A 24,286-nucleotide genomic window follows, 5' to 3' on the forward strand; every position below is an offset into this window, starting at 1 on the left:
GCGGTCGCAAGGATCAAACAAACCGATATAAAAGATCTGTCACAGGACGATACAAATAACCCGATTTAAAAAGCCGATGTTGGGGCGCCTGGGTGGCGCAGTCGGTTAAGCGTCCGACTTCAGCCAGGTCATGATCTCGCGGTCCGTGAGTTCGAGCCCCGCGTCAGGCTCTGGGCTGATGACTCAGAGCCTGGAGCCTGTTTCCGATTCTGTGTCTCCCTCTCTCTCTGCCCCTCCCCCGTTCATGCTCTGTCTCTCTCTGTCCCAAAAATAAGTAAATGTTGAATAAAAAATTTAAAAAAAAAATAAAAAAATAAAAAAATAAAAAAAATAAAAAGCCGATGTTGGGGTGCCTGAGTGGCTCAGTCAGTTAAGCGTCTGACTCTTGATCTCGGCTCAGGTCATGATCTCATGGTTTATGAGTTCAAGCCCCATGTCAGGCTTTGTGCTGGCAGCACAGAACCTGCTTAGAATTCTCTCTCCCTCTGTTTCTGCCCCTACCCTACTCACGCTCTCTCTGTCCCCACCCTACTCATGCTCTCTCTGGCCCCTACCCAACTCATGCTCTCTCTCGCTCTGTCTCAAAATAAATATATAAACTTTAAAAAAAAAAAAAAAAAGCTGATGTTGAAGATCAGGGTAAGTAAGCATTTACAGACTGTTCCAGGGTTCTGGGGGTACCTCCATCCGGGTGACTCCAGTCACGATAAGGGGAGGACCACAGGGCTCACACCAGCCATTTTATTAGGGGACCAACCAGAACTCCAAAGTATCCTGGAACAACGTTGACATCACTCCAGAATATGTCACTTTCAGCTCAGAGTTCCACAGACTATTTGTAAAGAGTCAGACGGTCGATATTGTTGGCTTTGCAGGTCACACGTACGGTCTCGGCAGCAACCATCGGGCTCTGCCATCTCAGCACCAAATCGGTCTTGGCCAATGTGTACGTTTCATCTGACGAGGCCTTACGTACAAAATCAGGGAGCGGTGGGCCAGGTCCGGCCCGCAGCCTCTACGTGGCCAAGCTCTGCTATCGCAAAGCCAATCAGACGTACAGGAAATCATGCTTAGGGTGGAGGGACATCTGGTATAAGGCACAGAGCTATCGATGACGGATCGATGTCAGACAGAAAGCCCGATTTATACGGAGCACGCCTAACGTCAGGCCAACAGGCCAAGTGACAGATCCGCACCCCCATCCCGGCCCCAGCGCGGGGACACGCTGTCTCTCAAACTGCAAGTTGAGCCCACGTTGGGCACCCACGGTCTTCCTCACTCGGTGGCTGGCCCCCAAGCGGATACCCGGTAAATCCTGGCAGAACTCCGGCGACAGCGTTTGGGGCAGAGCACAGGGATTTAAAGCCCTAAAAACTCTTTGGAGACCTGGTTCTAATGAGAGTGCCGCGTCCAAGAGCTTTTGGACAGGTTGCGGATGTGGGCCGCGGAGGCAGGCCGACCCAGCGTCCCCGGCAGAGAAGGGCAAGCTTGAGTTACTCCGCGATCAAAGCTCGCTTCAAGGTCAGATTCCTGCTGCCGGGGCAGCTAAGCAATGAAGGAAATACATCTGCCCCCGCAGCTGTATTCTTAGCCGGGACCTGGAGTCCAGTGAGTTACGGGCTCAGAAAGGATGAGGCGCTTTTCAAAGCACCAGATCATCTGGGCCTTTCTGCGGCTTTCATTACCGGCACAGAGTCAGTCCCCTGCCCCTCTCGTCCCCTGTCCCCCCCCCCCCCCCCCCGGGGTCCCTCTCTGAGCGAGGCACAAACGCTTTCTGTTTCCATCGAGAGAACAGGTTTTCTTGGCAGGGAGAGGACAGACAGCTGAGGGAAAGTCAGAGCGCACACCGGGGAGGCCGTGAAAGAAACAAAGCCTCCAAGGAAGAGGCCACCAGAGGGGCTAGATCCCAAATGCAAGAGGTAAGACAGGCACGTGCACACCTGGGCATAAGGCTGGGCTGTTCGCAACAGCACGTGACCAACAAGGCCGGGCTCTGCGCCCTCAGACCGCCCCGCCCACGGCCACCACACAAATTGCCATTGTCGTCGTTGGTCACTAAGAATGCCACTCCAGGAATCGCTGACACGCCGAGGGGCCTCTATCCTGAACAACGTGGCCTTTGCCCTTAAGGCTTCACCCACCCGCTGGAGCACGTGCACGGCCCCCCGCGTGGGTCTACACCCTGGCGGGCGGTGGGGGGGGTCTACACCCACACAAGAGGATACAGAATCGCCCAATATGGAATCGTGGGGGCCTGTTAATTAGAACAAACTAGCGAACATGCCCATGTCAAGCAGGTGGAAAGAAACTTCGGGTGAAGGTGTTCCTGCTTAAGCCTCATTAACTGGCTCAGGGGTGGACAGAGGAACCACTCAAACTGGGGTCTGAGACCACAGTTTCATTCTGCTAACGAGACCTTGGGCTCCAAAAGGGAACGTAATATCACACAGGATACCCGCAAACACTTAAGGCGGCTTAGGTTTCCTTTGGAAAATGCTCCGGCTGGAAAAGTCTGGAAACTACGGGATCAGGTGAGGCTAGGCTCTGTCCCTCGAAGATTTATTGTGCTCTCTCTCCCTCTCTCTCCTTCCGCCTCTCCCCCTCTCTCAAAATAAATAAATAAATATTAAAAGGAAAAAAAAAGAGAATTGTTGTGGGACCACTTACCCACCGGTTGACTAAAAAAACAGAAACAAGGGACGGGTTCCACGATCAAGTACGTTCATCTCCCCCCTCGGATGTTAATTACAACCTACAACGAAACGTTAAAGGCTAAGAGAATTCTTGCCATCAAAGAAGCAGCCCTTAGCTTTTAGTGTTTCTCCGATTTTGCCAATGGACTTATCAGAAAAAAATTTTTTTTTTTTTTTTTTAGAGCGGACCACTTGGAAATGTTGGGTTTGGCCAGAGAAAATGGCAGCGGGGGGACAGAAAGGCATTGTGCGTGAGCTGTAGTCTCCGATTAGCCAGGAGTGTGTAAGGGGTGAGGGGGATGCCCGGGTTGTTTGCAGGATCTTTGGGTCTGAAAGGCTTTCTCTGCAAAATAATAGCCAGAAGCCCCCTCTCCTTTTGATTCCTAAAGCCTTTTCGAAAAGGCCAAGCATCGTGGCGGTCAAGAGCTAGAACAGAGCCCGTACCCCATCAATCGTGGTGATGGCCCTCTGTCACCTAGCACGACGTCCTTCTCTCCCCTGCACGCCTACTGAAATTCTCCCCAACGTCCAAGGCCCAGCTCAAAGGTCACCTCCACTCTGGACACTCCCCCACCATGTCACAAGTATACCCGGAACGTGAAGACGCTCTGGGACACGACGTGGTAGCTGCCTTTCCATGCTCACTCTATTCGGCACCCAGGGCACCTGCCCCAGATTCCCAGTTGGTCAGAGGCAGGCCCGGTGCAGACAAAAGGCAAGATGCCCAGGCTACTGGGTTTTCAACTTGGACACACACGGGGAGGGGTGCGGAGAGGGTCAATGGCATGTTTGAACTCTCTCTCGCGATTTAAATGATCCTACGGCCTTTCTGTAGGTTTAAATTCACGGAAGCTGGACAGGGAAGAGGGAGCACGGTGTGAGCTTCCCCGATTCTCTGCCCGCCCACCTGGCAAGCCCACGCACCACCCCAGCTCCAGAGGGACAAGGAGAGGCTGGGTGCCTACCCTCTACAGGTGGTACTTGACGAATCTTCCAGCCCGGCCCTCTGCCGTGAGCTACAGACTTCTGGATCCCAGTGCCTGGCCGCCAATCCCTACTCTCAACCTAACGGCCAGCCTGAGCCCTCGAAACAAATCGAATCCCGCCCCTCTTCTGCTTAAGATCTTTCAATGGTGTCTCACTTGTCCTTCTCAGTCTGTGGCCTCTGGGGCCCCCCAAGCCCCTCTCCCCCCATCACCTCACTCCCCTTCGTCCAGCCAGCACGCTCAGTCACGCCGGACTCCTCCCCGCCTCAGGGTCTTGCCCCCTTGCCATGACCTCCTGGAATATTCTCCCTGTGGTCCTTCACGTGACAGGTCTTGAAGTCTGTCCACGAGAGGGCAAGAAAGAGGCCTTTCCGTAACCAGCCTCCCCCGCCGTGGGTGACTTTCGAGGCCACCATCCCGTCTCCTACAGGGTCCTTTCCACTCCCCGCCCTCGTTTATTGTCTATTCTGTGCCTCCCCCAAGGACCCGTGCGCCCCACTAAAACAGAGACGTGGTCTTTCTGGTTCGGTCTGTGGGGCTGGTTTGTGGAACAGCGCCTGATACACAGGATGTGCTCGGTACATTCAAAAACTAAATGAAAGGATGCTGCTGTCAGCGCTTGGAAAATGCAAGAGGTTCTCTTGAAAGGTAGTGAGTTCCCCATCACGGGCAGGATGCGCGTGTGGCGGGCGTACTGGAGTGGGGCCTGAAGTGAGGTGCGGCGGGAGAGGGGCGGGCTTGATCTCCCAAGTCCTGCCCAACACTGGGAGTGCCCGTGCGTGCCCACGATGGATGACATGCTCCGGAGACTTCTCGCCAGACATCCTTCTCTCGGGCACCGAAAACCCACGCCCACAACCTCGCGCCACAGTACGGCCAGGCCCTGCTCCCCAGATGCAAGAGAGACGCCTTCTCGACCCTGCGGAAATCCTGGGAACGCAACTTAAATTTTTGTTCCAGAAGCGAAGACTGTGAGCGTCAAGGGCCACGTGGCTCAGGCGCGGGTTTGCACACGCATTCGGAATTAACTCCTGGATGCTGGCGGCCGACGGGGAGCTCCGGGGGCTGAAACGTCAGCATTACGGCACCACCTCCCCCACCCCGGCCGCTCCCTTCCCGCCAGGGCCTTGGCAACCCACACGGGCCTGTAAAAGCGAGAGCCATTACTTGGGCAGAGATTGTGGGTTGGTCCACGGAGCCACAAAGATTTTAAATTGCAAAACACGACCCCGTAAGGGCAGAGGGCCTCCGGTGTCCTCTAAAATCTGCCCAAGCACCGAGCCGCAGACGAGGAAATGCTCCGATGCCCTCGCCGGAATGACGATGCCACCAGATGGATAGGTCTGGAACCGTCGAAAAGACCCAGAGAACGAGTGCCCCCGAGAGGCTCAGGCTGGGGGGGCCTCGGAGACTGGCGAGGCTTAGATTGTTCTAATTCTCAACGCAAAGCATCCATCGAATGCCGCCCACGAGCTTGACTGCCACGAATTTATTGTGGCCGTCGTTGCTTGGCAGGGAAAGGAAAAGCATCGAGGGCTCATTTTCTTAGCTTGCGATGCTGGCCCCAGCCCACACTCTGGTGCAGGAGGCCAGCCCGGGGTCACTGGCAAAAGGGGGCACCTGTGTGCGGCATCCTTCCTTATACACCGGAGGGGACGACGGAGGCTCCGGGGGACAGACTGCAGGAGGGCCTGACTTTTTGCCTTCATGCTTTCGTGTCGAGCATGGGCCCCTTCTTTCAAACTGCACACACACGGGGCACCCGGGTGGCTCAGTCGGTTACGCGTCCGACTCTTGGTTTCGGCTCAGGTCACGGTCTCACGGCCCGTGAGTTCGAGCCCCGCGTCGGGCTCTGTGCTGACAGCTCGGAGCCTGGAGCCTGTTTCGGATTCTGTGTCTCCCTCTCTCTCTCTCTGCCCCTCCCCTGCTCATGCCCTGCCTGTCTCTCTCTCTCTCAAAAAAAAATAATAAACATCAAAAAAAAAATTTACAAATGCACTTATAGGCGCCAAACTGTTTATTAGGCTCTAGAAGGACCAGATCGGCCTGCCCTCTGTCCCTCAATGCTGCCAGGCCCCTTTCCTACACGAGATGGTCCCCTCTGCCTCGAATCGGCCCCAGATGCTCCTGTGGCTGACTCCCGGTCACCCCCAAGGGGTCACGCCCGCACGACGCCTCCGTTCCCTCGTTACACGTTACCCTGTTTTCCTTCTCGTTGGAGGTCCGATCCCTGCCCCCAAATTTATTCATGCTTATTGGCTGTTTCGCCCAGTAAAATGCAAGCTTTTGTTCATTCTTACATCCTTGCTGTCTACAACAGTATCTGGTATATGGCAGGCAGCCAGGCAGTAGCTGCACACGAGAAAACAGGGGAAGGGAGAAAGGCGGGGGGGGCGGGGGGGGGGGGGCGCGGAGGTGGGAAGTTCATGATCAAGGAACTAAGAGAAGGCAGAAAATTCCAGGAGATGAGGTTTCAAGGGAATGGGTCCATTCAGGTAGATTCCTATGGGATTTAGTAAAGATTTCCATCTGAAGTTTACGGCCAAGGACGGGCCCTCTGAAAGGCTTGAGATCGAGAGTGACAGGGCCGGCTTTGTATTTTTTTAAAATGTCACCCTGGATTGGGTGTGAAAACTGAGTTATAAAGAAATAAGCAAGGTGACGGGTTAGGGGGCAGCCTCGGTGGCTCTGATAAGTCCTGCAGGCGTGGCGACCCGCAAGGAAACAGCCAGCGCCCGGTGGGGGGGGGGGGGGGGGGGGAGGGCAGGCTGAGGAACCAGAAGGAAACACATCCACACGGGCTGCAGACGTTAGCAGCATTCTCTAAAATACTAGGAATTGTCCAAGTGGAGGAGAATGGAGACTGACTGGTTCGGGGATGCCCCTGAGACATCCCAGTGGAACCATCTAGAAGGAGGCTGCATATGCAGATCTGGAAGGTCAGGAGAGGAGGCCAGGCTGGAAGGAAACACAGATCCGAGAGACATGATGAAACGAGGAGACTTAGGGACTGGAGGTGGGGAGAACAAGAGGAAAGCCCAAAGGTCGCACGCTTTCCAATGTGGATCTCTCTGAGAACGGCCGATGCGGCTCTTAGAGCCCAGGATACAGGAAGGAGGAAATATTTGAATAATCCTAAAATACCGGGGCTCTGCCCAGAAACTGCCTAGGACCCAGCAGAGCTATGGTAAAGAGTATGACGGGGTACAGAGGGGGGAAAGGTCACAGCCCCGGAGAGAAGTGTTTCAAGCCAGGCTTACGGGGAGTGCTTGCTGTTAAATTTCTAGGAATCGAGAAGCCGTGCTTCCCACGAGGCCAAGTGACTACATCCTCAGCCTCCCTGGTAACTAGGTGTGGCTGTGTGACTAAGTTCCTGTAAAAGAACACACACAGCAGTGTGAGTGAGGTCTCTCTGGAGACATTCCATGGAAAGGGAAGGGCACACATTCTCCTCCTCCTTTCTCCGCCCTATCGCTTGAAGCCTGGATGAGATGGCTGGAGCATCGGCAGCCCTTGCGACCATGAGGATGAGGACCACATTCAAGAGAGAGCAGCAAAGGAAAGAGCTAGAAAGTGCCTGGGTCTCTGACAACTTCACGAAAGCGCCGTAGCTCTCTCTTCTCAGGCCGCCGACTTCCCGAGAGAAAGGAAACTGTCTTGCGGAAGCCACGGCCACTTGAAGAGGTGCTGTTACATTGCAGTCAATTTTAATCCTCATCCGAATACTAGCCGACGGATCCAACACGTCCCCTGCACTGCTGTCCCCTTGCTGCGGGTCACGTCATTGCCTCGGTAGGGATATCCTCCTCCTTGCCTGTATTTATTTAAATCCTGCCCATCCTCTGGAGGATGGATCAGATTCCACCTCCCACACGAGACTTCCTCCCTTGAACTCTGGCGCTGTCTGCCTGCCCCCACTCCTTGGGCATCTGGCCTATGCTGCCTTCCCAGTGATTCACGCCCCCCCCCCCCCACACTTATCTGCTGGCTCCTCAGAGAGGCTCAGGCCCCTCAAGGGCAAGGTCCACCATTTCCAAGTGCTCGTATTCCCTGGGCCCGGGGAGGCCGTCAATACAAGGTCATGATGAACAGGTCCCCCCTAAGGTTCTTCCCGCCCCTCACCTGCAGCCAAGTTAAGGATGGACCCAGAAGGTATGGAAACGAATTCAGAAAATGAGAAGGCAGGTAAGACAGTTAAAACCACTTCTCATAGCAAGAGGTAGCTTGACGGAAAGATCTAAGACTTCTCCCTCAGACTATACAACCCAGCTGGTTGACCTCCATGAGGTTCACGCGGCAGGGGGCACCGTTCACACAGAAAAGGAGGGGCAGATGTCATGCCCCGGGCACCGCACGTACAAACTCAAGTCCCTCCGGTAAAAGCCAGCCAGTCAGGTCAACCGACACATTTTCACCTAATGCGCCTGTAACATACTTAGCGATTTGTCGCTCTCGGTAACAAATCACTTTGGAGGACCTCATCCCAGAGGATGTTTGGAACAGCCTGAGCACAAACGCACATCTCAGTTCATTCATCAAGGCAGTCTAATGTTTGTAACTGCAGATCTTTGCGTCTGTGGCTTGCCTCGGAAATTGTTAAACTCGATCGGCAAAGCACAGGAGGCCCAGAGGATCCCCCGCCCCTGGTCAGAGCTGAAGTCGTAACACAGGCTGACCGGCCAGGGAGCCGTCAGCGGAGATAACAACTACTGGGGAAGCTTCCATGGAAACGTCTAACTTCGAAGAAGCCCAAATCCCTCAAAACATCTGAGAAGGCAGGCGCAGGGGAAAAGGCAGCCTCCCGGGTGACCCTCGGAAAGCGACCACGTGGACTTGGAACCCACGCGAAAGACCCCAAAGCTGTCGTGAACGGACCCAAGAGGCGAGCTTGGCACATCAGGAGCCAAATGAGAGACGAGAAGGGGCCTGCTGAAAATAACACGAGATGGGCTGCTGGCCGGAGATGACAGCCATTCACAACCAGGTCAAGTGCAGCACCCGGGGTCAGCAACCGGCCCCGAGGTGAAGGCTGCCCTCCTTCCCATGCACGGCTGGAGCGCAGTCTAGACAGCTGAGCCACTGCCCCCGTCCGGACGTCAGAGTCCAGGATTTCACGCCAACCCCGAGTGGCATTTGACACCTGGGGAGGCCTGGGGAAAAACCACTCTCTGGGGCCGCGTCACCACTGGTGACCACCAGGTGTCAGTAGTGAGCGGGGGCGCCACCCATCTGGAGTCTTCAGAGAACTTGAACCAGATCCTGGGGGGGGCGGGCACCGGATGCTGTGGCTTTGGGGGCAAACAGGGCTATCACCACATTCTCAGGCATGCACGAGTATTTCATTTCAGTTACTCGGCTGTCAACTCACCATGCAAACGCGCTGCGCCCCGTCTAGGATGTTTTTCATCCAATATCCTTCACGCACTCCGAGAAAAGATTCGGGGCTGCTCACGTCCATGAGGACGGAGGCCTTTCTGTTTTCGCCCCGCCCCCCACCCCCGGGGGAAAGCGAAAACATAAAGCAGGGTTTTCTACTCCTCTCCGATCCTTCCCCCACAGACACTCTCCCATAAGTGTTCTAGAAGTTTCTCTTCATACAGAGGTTCGAGATGTGGGTTTGCAATGCTTCAGTGACAGCTTGGGGTTACTGGGTGTGGAGCCCGCAGGGACACAAAGCTTGTGCACCGTGCAAAAGCCAGAGCGGAGGGCCCCTTCCCTGCCTGCTTAATGGAGCTGGACCCAAACTGGTCTCTGTCAGCAGTTGTAACATCTCCAACGGAAATACTAGATCATGAGTAGCTTCAGCAACAACGGAGGCTGTCCTTGCTCGGTCTTTTGAAACCCGGGATGTCAGGAAAGCTTTGTCAAATCCTACAGCGACTTCCCTCTCCAGGCTGGGGACGTATCCTTTGGAGCACGGGCCCATGCCAAGCCCAGCCCACGATGTCCTCAACACCAAGCACTAGGGTCCCTTTCAGGGTCCACAGTGACACTCAACAGCACCCAGCCACCCCAGAGAAGGCACCCCGTTTACCGCTGCCTCTCCGCATCCAAAGATGCGGGGGGCCCCTGCGTCTGAGCACTCCTCTGAGTACAGGAGGTGTCTAGAGGGTCCCTCACTGCCAATTATCTCTTAACTGGAATCCAAGTAAGCCCCGCTTCAAATATCTCACAAGCAATGATACCGAGGACAAAGGAGAAACACAGTCCTCCGCATGAAGGGCATTCCTAGGCTTGCGTTTAGCCTTTTGCAAATAGCTTCGAGTCGCCATCTTGCCGCAAGGAAACACCCAAAGGTTGGAATGCCAAATGGCATCACCACTGAGGCCCACGACCTCGAAAAGCAGTCTTGCCAACGGGGGACCAAAAGCTGGCCCAACTACCCCCTGGGACCGTCACTGAAACAGGAAGTGGCAGGACCTTTCTGGATAGAGACAGCCACCAAAGCAAAGATACCAGTGGGGTCAGAAGACCCAACTGGGTCTGTCTAAGGTCCTGCCATGGTGCCACATTTATGGCTTATCTGTGCCCACGTTTCTTTGCTGACAAGAAGCACTGTGCTTTCTAGGGCATCTTTCCGGGGAGAGATCATGTGCAGTGAGAGCCGGGGTCTTAGGTTAGCCAGGGAAACTTCTGCCTTTCTCCTGTCTCGGATCCCCGGTCCCCTATTGCATTCTGCCCCACCCCAGCAACAACTTTTGAGCTGCGTCTTCCAAGAACAAGGGTTTCCAGGTCTGGACTGAGAAATATGGAGCAAAGACCCAGTCTCACCATTTGCTGACGATGAGTAGCAGTGGTGGACGTTTCCAGAAGAAGAGGTGCTACAATTCTGCCAGAGGTCAGTTGCATGTCCATTGCCCACGATCCATTGCTAGAAAGAACCAGACATCTTCGATCAGACAGGGTGGTGAGGAGCGAAGGGAAGGGGAGAGAAAGGGGAAGGGAAGGCAAGAGCGGCCTCATCTGCCCGTCTACCTGGCCTGCCCCTGCCCTGCCCAGGGTGGCCCAGCCAGAGGCCACAGTCACGCTGGGGAAAGGAGAGAGGTGGGGGTCTGGCTCAGACATGGTGTTGGGCGGAGGGCCAGCGTTTCACAAATGAAAAGCACTTTGTGAACAGAAAAGTTCACTCACTCACACACACACACACACACACGCACGCACACAAGCTAGTACGTGCAGAAGTATGTCCTATAGCAGAAGGAGCCATGAACTCAAGCCAGGACACCTGCATTCAAGCCGGCTCTCCTCACCCCGGATCTCCTGGGTGTCGCTCCCCCAAGCTACTGCCTCTCTGAGCCTGTCTCCTGGCTCCTAATTCCTATCAATCCCACAAGATTAAGAGGTTGTAAAAATGCTTACAAACGATGAAACAATCCAAGATCCCCAACATCACAATCTCTCACTCTGACATATTTCTCAACCTTGGAAACGGACAAGAATATCACGTCTGGGATACGCCTCACGTTAAGAAGTTAAAACCACAGCAGGGGCGCCTGGGTGGCTCAGCCGGTTAAGCGTCTGACTTTGGCTCAGGTCGTGATCTCAAGGTTCCTGACTTCCAGCCCCGAGTGGGGTTCTGTGCTGACAGCTCAGAGCCTGGGGCCTGCTTGGGATTCTGCGTCTCCCTCTCTCCCTCTCTCCCTCTCTCTCTGCCCCTTCCCCACTCACGCTCTGTGTTCATACAGAGGAGGCTTTAGAGTGGAAGGTGCTATGCCCACATCACAAAGCAGACCGGGGGCTGTGAACTCTTTTCCGGAAGAGCCTATTTTAACCTTCCCATTTCCAGCTCTAAAGGGTGTTCCATGACATGTGGAGAAAAACAAACCTTCATAAATACTCCACTTCCTTCCTCAAGGAACCTACGGCGCAAAAAAAAAAAAAAAAAAAAAAAAAAAAAACAAACCCTGCAATTTTATCAAATGAAGGTCGGGAAACCCTGAGGTCTCTGCACTGAAATTATTTGGCTTAAATGGAGGCCTGCGCCGCTCACCTAGTCTGGCGATCGCCTCCCTCCTACCCCTGAATCTGCTCGGGTTTTCTCCAAACAACTGAAAGGGGGCAGCCTGCCAGAAACTGCAAAAACGCCCCGGGGGCCGCCCGAGACTTTCACGTCGTTTGCAAATCACGACGCGGCGCGGACCTGGAGGAATCGCGGCCCGGGAGGCCCGAGCCCTGGGCGGTGGGGGTGGGGGGGGGAGGTCCGGGTGCCCCGCCCGCGCCCACCTCCCCGCTGCCCGCCGGGCACTCACGCTGACGATCGTGGAGACGAAGAGCAGCACGAGCACTGCGACGTGGAGGACGATGATGCCCAGCAACAAGAGGAGCATTCTGGCGGCTGGTTGTGCTCAGCGGAGTTCCTGCCTGCCGGGAAAGAGAGCCGAAGCTGGACGTGAGGCCCAACCAACTGGCCCGGGCGGGCGAGCGAGCGAGGGAGGGAGGGAGGGAGGGAGGAGCGCGCGGAGGGAGGGTCCCCGCGCCGGCGGAATGCAGGGGCCTGGCTGCGCGCCCGGCCCGGGTCGCGGCGCCCGCACGCCTCCCGGCGGCGGGCCGAGAGAGGGCAGCAGCCGGCCGCAGCATCCCCGCCCGGCAGCCCGCGGGGGGCCCGCCGGCCACACGACACCTCTTGCTTCGGGGACGAGACGAGGGGGTACGCACGTCTAAGTCACCCCGGGAGGAGAGCTCTTCCCAGAATGACCAGCGGAGGCCACGGCACACCTCCACCCACCCGGGGTTGCCTCCGGAGCACAGCCCCACGTGGGGAAGGAGGCAGGAGGAGGAGAGAGCCCCCTTGCCCTACGGGGTGGCGGCTGGGGGTCCGCGCGTGGGCGCCCCGATTTCTGCCGGAGGCCCGGGGACGCCAGCGGCACGCTGCGAGGGAGAGCGCGCGGCGGGGAGCTGGTTTCCCAGGCCCGGTGCGCTCCGCGTTCCGTTAGTCTCCCAAGTTTCCACCGGGTTCTGCCAGCGCCGGGGAGCCGTCCTGGCCCCGGCTCAGCCTGGCGTCCACACCGGCGGCTCCGGAGAGGAGGCGCAGAGCCGGGGGAGTGTGGGCAGGAAAGAAAGGCCCAGAGAGTGGCCGGACCCCTGCGCTTCCCGCCCACCGCGCGCTTCACCCACACCCCCCCCCAAGCCCCTCCCGCCGCAGCCCCTGCGGGCCGGGCCCTGCGCTCCCGGGCTGGCCTCTCGCCGGTTCTCCCCGGTCCCGGCTGCGCCCCCGGCACGCGGAGCCGAGACACGACCCGGTTCGGCCTCGGCGCGCCGGGACGCGCGCCCAGGAGCCTGCACGGAAGGGGGGTGGCGGGGGGGGGGGGGGGAGGAGAGGCGGAGGGTGGAGGGCTGAGTCCCAGGAGAACCGCAACCCGCCAGAGCCGGCGGGACAGCTTCCCCCACGCAGCTATGTGGTCCTAGCCCCTCGTTTTACAGCTCTTGGGGGCAAACGGAGACTGGGGTGACCCGTTAGAGGGTACTATGGCTGTGGAAACCCAGCTGCATTTGGGGGCACCGTCTCAGCACAGGGCCAGGGGAGACCACGTTTCAATAGCTCCGTTTTAAAAGTCCCCAATACCAGGCCCCTCCGCTGCTCTCCCTAAGCAACACAGTCCAAGGAACCCCTGGAATGTACGGGAAGAATGTACGGGCTTTCGGATTGTCTCCCAGACGGTTTAAATTAAATCCAACGGCTCCTAGAGCCGGGAGGGACAAGAGAAGGATAATCGGGTATATGGCTAGAAACGGGGGGACCACGGCGGGCCAGCAGCCCCATCGCCGGGGTCCACCGCAGGGACTGCTTTGCCAATGAGTCCCCAAGTAGGCGCGTCTCCAGCGAGACCCAAAGTGCTCAGCCCTTGCCGCATATCCCCACACCGCCACCCGCGCCCCTTACGACTTAGGGACCGTAAGGCAAGGCCACACGGTGTCCCTACAAGCCCCGCAAGAACCAGACGAGCCAGACCGTGGTCCGCCTGTCCGAGCTCGGAAAGACAGCTCGCGGGCCTGGCCAGCCCAGTGCCCGCGCCTGCTCCGCGCTTTCTGGCACCATCGACGGAAGATGCCCACGTTTCTCCTGCATCTCCTCCACTTGTCCCTACCAAAGCACTTACGGCCCAAAGGGATAGTTGTCCCCGTTCCTCCAAGTGGCCTCCGGCACAAACTCGGCGCGGCTGGCTCGGCGGCTGGCGTCCCCGAAGACAGCTGCGCTGCGGGGCTGCGCGCGCGAAGCGAGGGGCCAGAGGGAGGCTCCCGGCGTTCCCCTTTAACGGGAACAACGCCCTGTCTGCGTCGCTGCAGTAGGGTGTGTCCCTGGGTCAGCGTGTGCAGGGGGGCGGGACTCGGGGGAGGAGAGAGGGCAGGAGGGAGGGAGGGCGGGCGGGAGACAGTTACTCGGCCTTCAATCCGCCTCGGGAGAAAGTCGATCACTGCAAAACCGCTGGGACTTTTACTCGCTACTAGCCGGCGGCTGAGCTTTCTCACCTCCGCTTCCTCTGGCTCCCCGAGCTTCTGGAGACCAAGTGTCGGCCAATAAACTGGCCCTTCCGCCCCCTCGGCCACGTGGGAAAAGCCCTCCCGAGGTCGCCCCCGCCGGGGCGCACGCACGTGCACTGCGCCCACGCGGGGACCGAGGCCGGATTCCTCTCCTCCGGGGAGGGGGGAGCCGGCACTTAAGCGCAGGAAGACGGCCCTCACCTCTCGGGTCCTGGCGCGCCTGGCCTGCCCTGGCATTTGTGCTGGCCACACCTGCACCGCGCCCTCCCGCGCTGTCCGTGTCTGCGCCCAGGCCGCGTGCCGGCTCCCTAGGACTCAAAGGACCCACTTTGCGGGCCCCGCTTGGGTGACAATTAGCAGGAGGAGGGAGAGTTCCGCCGACTACAGCACAGCGCGCCCGGGGGAAGGGGGTCTGGCTCCTGCTAGCCCGGACCACAGCCGGGTATGCTCCAGGCGAAGTTCGCCTGGCCCGGCTCCCAGCCTCCGCTGGCGTCCCCAGGCCATTGGGTGGGGAGTTGGCCATCGAGGTGGGGGAAGATCAGCCAGGGAAATCCGCTGATTCATAGTCGCCTGAAAGTGGTTCGCCCAGCGTCACAGGGACGGAGGGGCTAGCCCTTCTGGGCGTGGCGCAGGTGGGCCCAAATACGACTCTCGATGGGAGAGTGGGCGCCCAAGCCCAGAGCCTTAATGTGGATTTTAAATGTCTTTACTTACTAATGCAGCAATTCACACACACCCCGACTGCTAGTGTCCTGTCATAAAACCTCATCATTCCAACTGATTCAGACAACTCCATACTATTTTACTATTTAAAACCAGCTGTTTAGGGGCGCCTGGGTGACTCAGAAGGGTTAAGCATCCGACTCTTGACTTGGGTTGAGGTCATGATCTCTCGGTTCCGAGTTTGCCTCTCCTGGGGCTGACAGCGCAGAGCCTCGGTGGGATTCTCTCTCTCCCTCTGTCTGCGCCTCCCCGGCTCATGCTCTCTGTCTCTCTCTGCTTCTCTCTCTCAAAAAATAAACAAAAATAAATTTTTAAAAAGCACCTGCTTATGGTAGCTGATTGCATATTCTTGTCTTTAAGTCAAAATACATTATCTGGGGGCGCCTGGGTGGCTCAGTTGGTTGAGCGTCGGACTTCAGCTCAGGTCACGATCTCACGGTCCGTGAGTTCGAGCCCCGCATCAGGCTCTGGGCTGATGGCTCAGAGCCTGGAGCCTGCTTCCGATTCTGTGTCTCCCTCTCTCTCTGCCCCTCCCCAGTTCATGCTCTGTCTCTCTCTGTCCCAAAAATAAATAAACGTTAAAAAATTAAAAAAAAAATACATTATCTGAAATACTCTTCAAACCACGGTCTTTTAAAAACCCTTATATTAGCCAATTAAAAAGACGACATATGAAAGTTTGGCTCAATGCACATTATATGACGGGTGCACACATGGTCTGGGAGAGGTGGTGTGGGGCAACGCTTAGGCACGCTGGCTCTGGGCTCAGACAAAGCTGACTACTCAGAGTCCTGAATTGGGGCAAGTACCTGAAGTTCCACGAGCTTCCATTTTTCCATCTACAAGCAGGACTGACAATGCCTACTTTAGAGGTGGCGAGTAGGGGGGGAACAAGGTGTGTGAGGCAGTTTGCATAGTGTCCGGAACGTAATAGGGACCAGGACCCAGTAAACTGTCACCATGGTTACCGTTATATCACATTTTGCCCTCACATCAAGCAAGGCTGAGCCCCCACCCCCCCACCCCCGCCAGCCCACCCCGTGAGCTAAAATAGCTTATGCCAATAGCATAACCAACCACAGGAATGACAGTGTGCTCTCTCCTCCTGGGTCATTTTATAGGTCAGGTATGCCCCAGCAACTATGGCCTCTCTTTATGCCATTCAGACTTTTATTTTATTTATTCCACCAACACTGATGTGGACACTATGTACCCAGTACTGTTCTAAGCACTTTCCAGATAATTAGCATATTTAACTCAGGATTTCCTTTCTCTTCCTTTTCTTTTTTTCTTTTCCCAAGTAACCTTTTTACCGAAGCGTATGCATCTAGGAAAGAACACACGTCGTAAGGGACAGCCTGCCTCTTCCTCTTCCCAAGATTTTAGTCCCTAAGCAGGTGACACCACGCTGTGAGCTTTGGAACCCATGAGCTTGAACCCTTTTTTGCTCCTCCCTTACTGCCTCTCGCCTGTCTCCTGCCCGCTCGGCTCCCAGGGTGGAAGACGAAACACCGCCCCGGGCAGTGTCCACCAGGCTTGGCCACACCCAGGGCCAGGCCAGGGCTTGACTACCGGCGGAAGCTTCTCCCTAACCTGCTTCCCAACCCAAGGTCCCCTGCCAGCCAGCTGTGTGTGCAGAACTCCGTCCCATCAGGAAAAAAAAGCATCGGGTCCCCTTTCTCCCTTCAAATCTGGACGTGCTGGGGTTTCCAGAGGCTCTCAGATAGAGCCTCTCCCCTCCCCAGCCAGAGTATATACCCAGCTTCCAAAGGAGGAGTTGAAAACCCTCTGACTGTCGGTCATCTGCAACACAAAAGCCCTGTCTCCCTGCAGCCCTTCCCATTTGTGATTTGCAGGGGGTGGGGGACTGGGCAGTTCTCGGAGAAGCATAAGCTTCCACTCTGCAGAGGGACAGTGTGCCAAGAAAACTCACCGGGCCGAATGGTGTAACCCCTTCCTCCACGCGGATTTCTCTGCTCCAAACACGAGGGATGCCAAGGCGGGGCCCTCCCCACAGGGCAGCCGAGAGACCAGCAGCTGGCAGGTTGTAAGCCCCACTGCTTCCAACCAGGCTCCCCGAGATGTTTCCCCGGGGGTGCTCCGTGTAACTGAAGCCAGGCCAGGCGTCTTTCCAGTTTATTCAGGGGCTGGTCCAATGCTGGGATATGTCATGGTGGCCTGAGAGCTTCTCAGCCTCTTCTGCTTAAAGAGACAGCGCCCAGCTTGGTCTACAGTGATCCCCAGAGGCCCTGCTCTTTTCCTCCGAGGAGGAAACGTGCCGTGTGGGGTGTCCTAGGTGTTAATTGCAGATAAGTTTCTTTTTTTCTTTTTTAAATCAGTATCATCATTTGAAAGAGCGCAGGCATGGCGCGGATGACGTTGACCTCCGTGAGATCATTCGGTCCAAGTCAACAAGACTCGATTGAAGGCATTCGAACCGTCAATAGATAGGAACGATAGGCTGGGAGGACAGTTGCAAAGTTACGGAGCGTTGGACCAAGGAGGCCACCAGTTTCTTCAGGCTCTTTGCACTATATGTGTCCTCCAGTCTCCTGGGTGGAAGTCCCAAGACAAGGGCACTTAGTTTTATTGAAGGAGTCTCCTGGAATTCTGGCGGTTTCCCCACCTCTTAGGACAGGGATGCCAATCCGTAGTGCCCTGTAGAGTCTGGGGAAGTCTCTCTTGGCCGCAAACACCTTACGTTTTGTCGGGCTCCACAGTCCAGAGGGGGGTCCCAGAGGCCCACTGCCCGTTCTGCTATCAGCCAGGATGTTTCCAGGCGCAGTGAAACAGTGTAACCCGGCCTGGCCTCGGGTCTCCTTAGCTCCGACTGCTCATTAAAATTACGGACAGCTTTGCACGCAGCCTGGCCTGGGCCCGTGTGCGAGAGTAGCAGACTCAGTGGTCCGGGCTGGGGCTCGGGTGTGGGTGACAGACGGTCAGAAGGCATCGGACGGTCACTTGTTTCTGCCTCGCTGCCTTCGGTCATGGTGCCCAAAATGGAAGTTATGCCCAGTGAGGGCTGTAGCGTCAGACAGGTTATGCTCCAGAGCCTTGCCAGGTACAAGAGGGGCGTGGGTGTATATTTGGTGTGCGTGAGAGAGAGAGACAGAGAGAAGAGAAAGAGAGAGGAGCTCCCTCAATTCTTCCCTGACGTAGGGGGTGAGGGAGGGCCCAGCGAGCAAGGTTTTCAGCTTCCCCAGACAACCCCCTGCCTTGATGTCCCCAAGATCCTGCTTGAAGGCTGCGGCTGGCCCTCAGGCCGCGCACTAAGCCTGAAGACGTCTGAGAGCCTTTGTGCCCAAGGGCTACGAATTCAGAGGAAGAAAGGGTGGGGTGGGGCAGGGTGCAGGTGGGAAGCAGGGAGTTTGCTTCTGGCTGGATAGTGCCAATCTGATCAGCCCTCCATCCTTCCAAGAGCTCCTTGTCCCAGGACCTGCTGTCTTGGCCCCGTGTGTCCTTTGATCCCCGCCCCCCATCTCCTGCAACCAAGCCCTGAAAACCAGCGGGCTTTGGCTGAGCCCTCTTTGATGAGCTCCTCGAAGCTTCCAGCCCCCAGAGCTGGTCCCTGCTGTGTTCCAGCGGCCCATCCATCAGGCCCCCGCACCCCTGTGTCTACCCACCTGGGCCAAGCCCTCTGCCTCCTCCTGGGCCCCCTCTGTCCTCGCTCTGGTGGCCCTCCTCAGCCAAAAGAAACCCCAACCTCTCTGTTTGGAGCTGTGTGTCCTCAGAGACATGGAGACTATCCCCCGGGGTCCCTCGAACTGCCGGGCACCGTTCTGAACATTCCATGTGATTATTAATCTTTACAACAACCTTATGAAATAGGCGCCCCATCACCCTTTTTTCATAGGAGGGGAAACCGAGGCCCGGCAAGACACTGAGTGGCTTTCTCCAGACACCCCACGAGAACATGACAAAGGCCATGTACGAACAAGGCATGGATCCTGATACAGTATACCTATCGTTACAGCCACCTTTCTTTTTCCCGTTAAAAAGGCAAGAAAGGGGGCACCCGGGTGGCTGAGTCAGCTGAGTGTCTGACTTGAGCTCAGGTCATGATCTCACGGTTTGTGAGATCGAGCCCCGTGTCGGGCTCCGTGCCGACAGCTCGGAGCCTGGAGCCTGCTTCTCTCTCTCTCTCACTCTCTCTCTCTCTCTCAAAAATAAATAAACATTAAAAACTTATTTTTAAAAAGGCGAGAAAATATCCCAAAGCCTCCACTGTTTCCGCTAGTCCTGTGAGCTCCCCTTTGAAGGTCCTGCCTTGTTGTGCGAACCAGGCCTCCGGGTCGCACACCCATCCAGCCCTGTGCCGGGTGGATCTCGCGGGTGTGACAGGTTGATTTCCTAAGACCATCGGTATTGTCCACGGGGAGTGGGATCTCGGCAGCCCCTAGAGGTGGAACACAGCCCATCCTTCCTTTTCCTGCATTTAGAGCCGCTGCCCTGCCGTTGCATATAGCGTCTCGTTCAACAGGGAGGGACCAGGGCCGTCTTCCTCGCGGAGCGGTCAGGGCTCGGGGCATTTGCAGCGTGTCCGCCGGCCACGGGCGAGTACAGAGTTCCTCCGCTGTCCAGACCTGTGATTTTTCCATGATGTGGACGCCCCTCCCCCACAAGTGAAAACCAGAGGTGAGTCTTAATCGGGCACTGGTCCTGTTGATGAAGCTGTCGTCAGAGTGTCTGTCTCGCCAGGCACTGACTGGGTCGATATCTGGGGAGTGTTTACATGACAGATGAAGCCTTTCCTGTTTCGGTGCAGCCAGCAGCCTGTGTGGGCGTTCTTGGCCAGGGCTGGACACATCTGGTCGGAAAAGGTCCTCCAAAGTGAGGTTACTGCCTCATCAAGACTCAACTGGCCCTTTTGAGCAGCTTAGTGTCAAAAGCTCAAACACGGCGGTGGCGGGGGGAAGGGGGGGAGGCAGAGGGGAAGGAAGGAAGGCAAGGAGGGAAGGAGGGAGGGAGGAAAAAAGAGAAAGAGAGGGAGGAGGAGGAGAACGGAGAAAAGAAATGGAAGGACCCTGTTTGACTTCCCTGAGCGGATCTCTGTAAACAGACATGTTTGGAATTTGTGGCAAATCCAAGCCCCCAGAAGACGTTCTCTACGAACAGCAGGAACAGATAGAAGCAGCTTGAACACACATCTCACACACACACACACACACTCAAGCTGGCACAGGGCTGTTCCCTAAATAACCTCTTTAAAAGTTACAAATGTATCATCTCCAGCGCCTTCACCTGGGGGGAGCGCGAAAGCACAGAGCGATCGTGTTGTGCCATTGGAACGATGCAAAGTACAAGGGACTCTTTGTCCCCGGATGCTTGTTGCTTAGGAAAGCCAGATTCCGCTGATGCCAAAGGAAGGCGAGGAAGTGGGCTTTTCTGACACGTCGAGAGCCAGCAGAGAAAGGATCCGGGAGCCACTGAAGCAGGAGAGGGTCCGAAAGTGATTTGGGCTGGAGATGAAAAACTCTGAAGCTTTTCTAAGGCTCTCCCTCCTCGGGGATGTTTTTCTGCTCCAGGAGGGAGAGAGGCCCCCCGGAAGGTGGGGAGGGTGATGGATCTTGCCACCCAGCAATGGCTAGAACAGGCGGGAATGGACGGATCTTCTGGGCCCCACAGTCCAGGCAGGACAATGCCAAGGACAGCAGCCTGGGCTTCATGTCAGAGGTTGTCCTTTTGGAAGAAGATGGACAGAAAGCTCTGTGATAAGCCAAGGCAATGGTTGATTCAGGTAGAGGAGGCCACACCGAGCCGGGGGGTGGGGGGTGAGGGGCATCAATCTCCCGTAAGAAGAGCGAGGTGTGCACAAGCCATCCTGGAAGGCACCTCGAGTGAACAAGTCCCAGGGTGCATCGAGGTATGGCATCTCTGAGCTGCAGGCACTTGCACTAAAAATGAACTTGGGCACAGACGTTTTCTTCATCTCGGAGTCCCTGAACCACATATCAAGTGTGAAACCTCAGCTCAAGCCAGAGAAGTTCACGGGCAAAGGTCAAATCCCTTTGTGAAGTTCAAGGCAGTTCAAGTATCTCTGCTCTTGGTTGTTAAAGGCCAGCGAATAGCTATCCAGGGGATTTCAGTGGTAAGCCTGGGTTTCATGCAGCAATTACCTTAGAATTCTGTTCCAGAAATTAAAATCCTAGCACTGTATCTTACAACAGGGACGGATATGCAAAAATGTGGCTGTGACAGCTCTTTTTACGATGTAGGAAAATGTGAACATCCCGAATCTTTTTTTTTTTTTTTTTAACGTTTATTTATTTTTTTGGGACAGAGAGAGACAGAGCATGAACAGGGGAGTGGCAGAGAGAGAGGGAGACACAGAATCAGAAACAGGCTCCAGGCTCTGAGCCATCAGCCCAGAGCCCGACGCGGGGCTCGAACTCACGGACCGCGAGATCGTGACCTGGCTGAAGCCGGACGCTCAACCGACTGCGCCACCCAGGCGCCCCGAACATCCCGAATCTTAAGCAATGGGGAGAAATTTGGGTGCGGTCATTAGACGAAGTATTATGTAGATAGTAAAACTAATGGGGAGGGGGCGCCTGGGTGGCTCAGTCAGTTAAGCATCTGACTCTTGATTTCAGCTCAGGTCATGATCGCACGGTTCGTGGGATCGAGCCCCGCATCAGGCTCCGCACTGGGGGCGTGGCACCTGCTTGGGATGGTCTCTCTCTGCCCCTCTGCTCCTCCCCTGCTAGCGCAGTCTCGCTCTCTCTCTCTCTCTCAAAATAAATAAATAAACATTAAAAAAATAATGCTGAGGAAGGGTATTTAATGAAATGAGGAAAAGTCAACAATGCATGCTTAGTGGAGGGAAAAGTTACAAAGTGCTATACCTATAATTTTGGGGGGAGCTTGCTTCCCGGGGCGCTGTGCTAACCCTGTCATTTAATTCCTACAACAATCCCTGGGGCACCGAGAGGTTAATGTAGTGCCAAGGGCACACAGCTGGCAAAAGGTAGAGCCAAAGTGTCAACTTGGCCATTCCGAAGACAAGGCCCTGTCTTCTCAACCTCTAGAGGCCAACAGATATATACCTTCAGACATATCCCCAGTTGCACGGCGACAAAAACGAAAGCCATATCTGCAAGACTGCGGAGTTTGGAGAGTGGAGCGCAACACGATGTTTCCAAGTTCAACATAAAATGGGAAAAACACATTTGCGTGGAATGGAACGTACCGCCGGGCGAGTGGTGGTCGATTATCACACGTCTCAGTCTTGTGCCTCCATCAGGCGAATCTGTGACATTCTGGCTTAGACGGAGGAGGTGGGCACTGGGCCTACCCCAGGGAGGGGTCACGTGGCCCAGAGCCACGGGCAAAGTCTGGCTTCATCTCTTGACTGTCCCCAAATGGAGTCACACACCCAGACACAGGGGTAGCAGGTCCGTGTTGAATTAAGTGGCACATCTTACGGTGAAATCGATTGTACATCTTACAATGTCGACGGTGAAATGTAAGCATTTATACGGACAGTGAGTTTGGCAACCTTTTTTGGTACTTATGTAAATACATCAGGAGACTCAAGAATTCAAAACAAAACAAAAAAAAAGGAAGTGTCCTGGAACCATGAATGAGCCAACAGTCCATTGGTCTAGTTATGAGACTTTGAGAATTTGTATGACTCACAGCACAAACATGGTCAGATGTAGATCAGATGAGTAACAGTGCACTGACCAGTTATGGTCCATTTGACCAAGGGGGGGAGAGTCTTACATGGTTGTCAATGGTCTGTCACCCACCACGTTGTCTTCTCTTCCTCTCTCGCTCTCTCTCTCTCTCTCTTTTCATGCCTCATTCATCCATCATGGTGTGCAACCATAATGAAATCAAGATACACTTACTATCTGAGTTTCACCACCTCGTGAATTCCTCAACCTTTGGGAGACCTCAAGACCCTTTTGAAATGTCCTTCCCAGCAAGGTATTTGCAAGAGACTTCCGGGGGTGGGGGGGGGGCTACTTGACACAGTCTTGTGCCTCACTCCTATATGATCTTGGATCCCTGAACACACAACTCTGTCTTGGGACCCTTTAGGCAGGGACCGGATTACGAAGCATTTTTAAATTTACTAGACCACACAATTTTTGTGCCCAGATTCTCTCCAAGAGGTAGGTTCCCTGGAACCTTTTCTTGGAACACTGGGCCATGTGACTTCTCCAGCTCTGACATTCTTTCTGGTCTTTACCAAGGAGGGAAAAATGGAAGAAATGGCATTCCTTCAAACTGACTATAGACATTTCAGGAAAGGAAGAGACCAATTTGAAGGCAGGAGCCTTCAGCGAAGGACTCCAGGCCAGCTAACTTTCCCCCAGCAGGGAAGAGAAAACATCCACGGAGGCCGACCAAGAGATTCATCAGTGTGATCCCGAGTAAGGAATTGGGTGGACGTCCTCTGAGGTCATGCCGTGCCACGTCACTCCCAGTGGCCATTCAGGACCTCCCTTGTCACTTGTTTACTCTTCTATTGGAGAAGACCACGTTGTTTCAACTCCGGGCGGTGGCCTCATCATGGTCTTTGGAAGAACACCGCGGAACCCAGTTATGGTGTTATATGAGCCTCCCAAAGGTGGCTTTCTCACTGCAGACTGAGACCTGTTTGCCCAAAAGACTGCTGTGTCTAATTCAAACTTTTGCACATCAGATTATTTTTTAAAAATAACCCCAAAGAGCAGATTCTTATCCGTCTAGAACCTGTCTGCTTTGCATACCCCATGCGACCATCTGGAGGCCATCGATGACATGGAGGCTTAGAGTTCTAAGACCCCAAGCTGCTATGGCCCTTCAGAGTTCTGACCCAGAGACTCCCCACTGTGTTGATGAGCAACATCGCGGAGACACGTACGCCCCCTTTGGGAATCCTGTCTTCCAGGACTTTCTTCTCCCTCTTCCTTTTGGATGGCAGCCTCTGGGCCCACGACAGCCTCTGGACAGTCTCATGCTAAGAGGGCCCTACCCGAGCACCACCGAATAAAGTGTGTTACATGTTACTCCCTCTGTTGACCCTGTCTTTTTTTTCCTAGATCCATCCCAAAGTCCCTCACACGAACCCCCACCTATGCAGAGAGCGACGTGAGTCACAGAAGATACTGGAGCAGACACACGGAAACTCAGCGATGACCCCAGGATCCACGCACGCAGAGAAGGGCAAAAAAATCCTCCAGAGAAACCGAAGAATCCCAGTGGTAGCATCGCACAGGCCGATCCCAGCTTCCTAAGATAACCCAGCTTCGTGGCTGCCGTTTCCAGAGAGGCCGGAGTGAAAGTTGTTGACGTGGATTGCCGGGGTAGACTGCCAACCGGAAGACCCGAAGAAAGATCTTCTCACTCTCGGGCTGAGGGAGAGCACCTGTTACGAGGCTGAAGGCATGAACTATTCAGCCATGGAGCTCTGAC

At 55.5% G+C, this 24,286-nt stretch overlaps 1 protein-coding gene across 2 annotated transcripts in view; it reads right to left on the reverse strand.

Annotated features, from left to right (window-relative positions):
* Window positions 1–16,989, reverse strand: part of PMP22 (peripheral myelin protein 22) — a 32,994-nt gene extending 16,005 nt beyond the window's left edge. The window contains exons 1-3 of one of the 2 annotated variants that reach the window (XM_086686074.1): window positions 16,815–16,989; window positions 11,929–12,040; window positions 10,451–10,550 (exon numbers count right to left, since the gene is read on the reverse strand). In XM_086686074.1, coding sequence (XP_086542200.1) covers window positions 10,451–10,550; window positions 11,929–12,006 — 178 coding nt within the window. In that variant the 5' untranslated portion in view covers window positions 12,007–12,040; window positions 16,815–16,989. Of the gene's footprint in view, window positions 1–10,450; window positions 10,551–11,928; window positions 12,041–13,776; window positions 13,927–16,814 lie in introns of those variants that run through there. The other variant, XM_086686073.1, reaches the window with a different exon arrangement.
* Window positions 16,990–24,286: the final 7,297 nt, after the last annotated feature.

The sequence above is a fragment of the Puma concolor genome, chromosome E1, assembly GCF_028749965.1.
Source record: "Puma concolor isolate L17-30 chromosome E1, mPumCon1.1.hap2, whole genome shotgun sequence".
In the NCBI taxonomy this organism is placed as follows: domain Eukaryota; kingdom Metazoa; phylum Chordata; class Mammalia; order Carnivora; family Felidae; genus Puma; species Puma concolor.